This window comes from Cyprinodon variegatus, unplaced genomic scaffold (assembly GCF_000732505.1).
Source record: "Cyprinodon variegatus isolate N-32 unplaced genomic scaffold, C_variegatus-1.0 Scaffold181, whole genome shotgun sequence".
Taxonomy (NCBI): domain Eukaryota; kingdom Metazoa; phylum Chordata; class Actinopteri; order Cyprinodontiformes; family Cyprinodontidae; genus Cyprinodon; species Cyprinodon variegatus.
The window spans coordinates 1,202,216-1,206,829 of record NW_015150634.1 but is presented as its reverse complement, the minus strand read 5'-3'; the positions used below and the strand labels follow the sequence as shown (position 1 = coordinate 1,206,829).

General features: G+C 35.8%; 1 protein-coding gene across 1 annotated transcript in view; it reads left to right on the top strand.

Moving 5' to 3' along the window:
• LOC107087363 (interleukin-1 receptor type 1-like) overlaps positions 1-3,683 on the top strand; it is a 24,542-nt gene extending 20,859 nt beyond the window's left edge. The window contains exons 11-12 of the mRNA XM_015378902.1: positions 994-1,182; positions 3,294-3,683. Coding sequence (XP_015234388.1) covers positions 994-1,182; positions 3,294-3,487 — 383 coding nt within the window. The 3' untranslated portion in view covers positions 3,488-3,683. The remainder of the gene's footprint in view (positions 1-993; positions 1,183-3,293) is intronic.
• Positions 3,684-4,614: the final 931 nt, after the last annotated feature.

Here is a 4,614-nt window from a genome sequence, read left to right as displayed (position 1 = left end):
TACATGCCCTGTTGACCAGCAAATTGAATAGCCCTTTTTTGAGAGGGGATAAATAAAATTGTTTGAGCTTATTTGTAAAATATGGTCTCCTAAAAAACTTTGCTCATACCCTTTGAACATTTAAATATTATGTCAAACCACAGCCACATTCTACATTTGCTATTATCAATCACTGCAAAAAGTATAGCCTTTGTAGAAGACAGACCTGAAATAAGCCATTGTCAACAATTCATAAGAAACGGGGGACTCAAAACAAGCGGATGGCATTACCCTTGTCAAAAAGCCTTTTAGATGACAAAGAAATTGGTCAGAGTTTATCTAAAGTTGGAGGAAACTTAATGTTAGATGTTGCTGGAAAAAAAAAACTGATTAAAGCAGTAAATGACTTTAGGCCTGGGCAGAGGTTCAGCTGCCAGCAGGAAATAAACTGAAAAAGTCAAGCCAGGAAAAACACATTCAGGTGTTAGGAGGCTCCTATCAAAGTCCAGAAAAAGAATAATTAAGGCATATATGGCAGTTTGCTGCTCACAGAAGTTCTCAATCCAGTCGACTGACCTAAGTCTATTTAACGAATTTGCTTAGTTGTTATTAGTAGGTGTTCTAAGCTGGAAGAGACATTACCAGAGATAAATTTTCATGAACCGTAACAACACTGTGCTACTTTGTGTTTTTCCATCAGATCCCAATAAAATATATTGAATTTTGTTGTTTTTAAATGAAAACAGACAAAACTATTAAAGTTTGATGAATGTTTTTTTTTTGCAAAGTACAGTACATGAATGTGGCCTAAGTTACACATAGAATATAAATAGCTGGGACAAATAGGAGTTAAAAATATAGGATATACCTGGATGTTTGCTTTGGATTCCTAGTCACAAGACTTTCAAACTTTTTGCAATCATATAACAGACTAAAAAACAAATGACAAACATAATAAGCATAAGTTTATCAATTGTTGTGACGTCCCGGTTTCTCATCTTGAATGTCTTACAGCGGTCCATGATGTTATAACAGCTGCAGTGCATCAGTGTCGCAGAATGATTATCATCTTGTCATCTTGTGGCAAATCGCAGGAACCGATTCATTTTGGCAACAACCAAAAGCATGTCTTGTATGAGCAGAAAGTTGGCCTACACGATGCTCTGATGGAAAACGGTCCCAAAATAATTCTGGTGGAAGTGGGTAAGTACTGGTTTTTCTAAAACTGAGTGCATACATTCTCATTAATTTACATTTTTTCTGCAATATAAACTTGCAATATATACATGCTCAACATATCCTCATCAAATTGAAATGTATGAATCAGTGGAGACCAGAGCATGTGAGCGGAGCAGAAGTAATATGGTGGAGCTCAGAGAGGTTTTCTAGCCGGAGTAAGGGTTTTGCTCCGCTTCAGCTCGCTCCGATGCGCTCACAACGTCAAATTAAAATGTCGGATTATAAATTCTGTAAAATAACATTTATTTGATTTAAGTCTAGTAAAATAAATTAATATTTAAATAGGAAATGTGGGTCAACATGAATGGAGCGAGGTGTTACTTTCACAGCTGGGAAACAGTTTGATAATTTAACAGCCAGTTAAATAAGACTATACACATGTATCAGTCACATCATTAAACCAAACACCTTGTGTCCCAGGGCCCTGGCGTAATTACATGAAGGGAAATGTCAGAAAATACCTTCTCCTGATACTAAACAAAACAAGAGACTATAATAATAATCGAACTAAAAGATTAATAACAAGCAAAAGAAAGACATTTAAAAGAACTTCAGACCATAACGTTGGTATCCATTGAATTAAAATATTCCAAAACACATGAAATTCTTCTTTATTTCTGGTTTGAGAAGAATTCGCCAACTTGGCCTGAAAGCAAAAACAGAAGCATCAAATNAAGCAAAAACAGAAGCATCAAATTTTCCTGTCTAAGATGCTAAGATAAAAAAAAAATTACCATTAGCATTGGCTTATATTCTAGTGCAGCGGTCCCCAACCACCGGGCCGCGGACCGGTACCGGTCCGTCGGTCCTTTGGTACCGGGCCACACAGAATAATTTATCGACGATCAGAGTCTGAGTGATGTTTTATTTTGAAAAATATAAAAAATTGCGGTATTCTCTCCCAATAACATCAGTCGGCGCATCTGTGCCTCTTGACACAGGTTAAGACTCATCCTATCTATAACATCCTATCTTTGTGAAGCGGGATTTTCTGCGGTTACAGCGACCAAAACAAAGCTACGGAGCAGACGACATCAGGAGCACACTTCGCCTGTCATTGTCTCCGATTACGCCACGATGGGACCGGCTTATTGTTTTATTTTTATGCTGTTTGTATTTGATTTTATGCCAGCTGATAATTTTACTTGATCGTATTCACCCGGGGGGGTGGGGGGATGGATTTGAATTAGATCAAGTAAAAAACGGCCTGTTAAAGCTCCAGTTTTATAAATACAGGTTTATAATATGATTTTATTTTGTTTTTATTTTGATCCATTACTAACTTCCAGGCAAAATATTTATGTGTTTTTTGTTTTATTTGCAAAAGAAAACATAAAAAGCCTCAGAATTAAACGCACAAATAAAAGATTAAGTAAAATATTTTTTTTTTATTGTACGTTCCACTTTTGGACAGTCATCAACACTTTTGACTGAGAGGAGAACTCAGGGTAAGACAAGATGCCCAAACGGGTTCACAAGGTCTTTAACAGGGGGTCAGCGAACCTTAGGGGGTCCACGGAGGTACTGCATGGGGGTTTGCAAAAGTTTTGGTTTATTAGACTTTTTTTTTTTTTATGCCCAAAATGCCCAAATGGAGGCCGAAGATGTCTTTCAGTCATCAATGCACACATTCAGCGACACGCAGGAGCTCTTTCAAGCTGGACACCGTTTCATTCAAAACACCTGTTCCATCAATCAGGAATGAGAATTAGTAATACTTTGATTTTCCCAGGGAGGAATTACTTTCAATAAATTACTCAATGTGTAATAGAGTAACTATAGGACCAGTTTCATATAACACAATTTCATACAATATACATAATTAGGGGGTCCCCGCTCCATCTCGCCATCAGTTTGGGGATCCTTGGCCTGGAAAATGTTGAAGACCCTTGTTCTAGATGACAAGGTGTCTTTTTTAACCATAGAATAGCAAGTATAATTAAATGAGCTTTTCCCAGCCTTCTATTTGCAAATAAAATCTACATCAGTAGGAAAATAAGTTTTCAAATGTGTTTTAAAGTCTATTTTTTAATGTATAGTTCACCAGACAGTCTCCCTTCTGTTCTCTTTACCAGATGGTCCTGTGGACTACAGTCAACTACCAGAGTCACTACGCTATATTAAAAGGAAACAAGGAGCTCTGGAGTGGAAAAATGCATTCGTCAAAACAAACAAAATAGCTCAATTATACTTGAGAAGCAACTTCTGGAAGAACCTAAGGTATCACATGCCAGCTGTGCCTGGAAGAAGACTTCAGAGTACTGCTTGATGTGGTGAACATACAGTACGGAGTTTATCCAGGAAGTTTACGGATGGCATCCATCCATTTTTACTCTGGGATGATTTTGTTGTCCTCACATGGAGAATGGATGTTTGAACTGTCATTCATCAGAAGGTGGATGATTTCTTTAAAAATATACTTTTATAAAGTCAGACCTACTTGAATGAAATTTGCAGTTTACAGATGGGGGGATGATAAGGCAAATTAATTATTTTACCAAGTGTATTTTACTAAAGATTTTTTTTTTTATCAATGGTATTTATTTATTTTTTTAGTGAATGTTTAGGTTTATTTACAAACCAAAAGCAGTTACACTATCTTAATTGTCAACTTTTTGCTTTGATTATATTTCTATTCCATTAGTTTTCTCAAAATATAATTACAGAGCAAAAAATAAATAAATTTAACACATTTCTTTTAGCCTTTTAAGGGTACGTAGCATGATGTAAAATGTGTTTTTGCTAAAGATAGATAAAGATGTGCTGTTACTTTGCCTTTGGTAAGGATTTTATAGCAGACAAAGGAAAAACAACAAGACATTTGGGATACTTCAGTTATGGCAAAAAGCTATACAGTACCGCTAATTTGTGAGACTTAAGCTGATCGCCAACTCTGGCCACATAACTTTGATTTAAGTTGTATATATGCGAAAAAACCTTAATTTTCCTGTTTTTCCTTTCCTGTTCTACTTACATTGCAGTGTCCATATTATCTGAAATACTCCCTGCACGAATTATAATAAAGCTATTTATTTGCATAAATTAAGCGGAACACCATGGCGATAGCCGTACTGCTCCACTTGTGAAAGTAAAATGTGTTGGAAAGTAAAAATCAAGACAATTATTCTTATTGCCACATATCCAGACAGGACAGTGAAAAAAATAAAATAAAATAAAAGTGGTTTTACAGTTTTACAGTAAGCACAAAACTGTTTTTTTTTTTCGTCAAAGGACTGCCTGTGAAGGACAGGGGAGTACTTAGTCGAAAGCGCAAGGGGTAAATCTTGTTTGTTTTTTAGCTTACTTTTTTTGTTTTATTTTTAGCCTGCTTATTTTTTAATATGCAATAAAAAAAAACCCTACTTGATTTAAGTTGGGTTATGTCTACAAATGTCC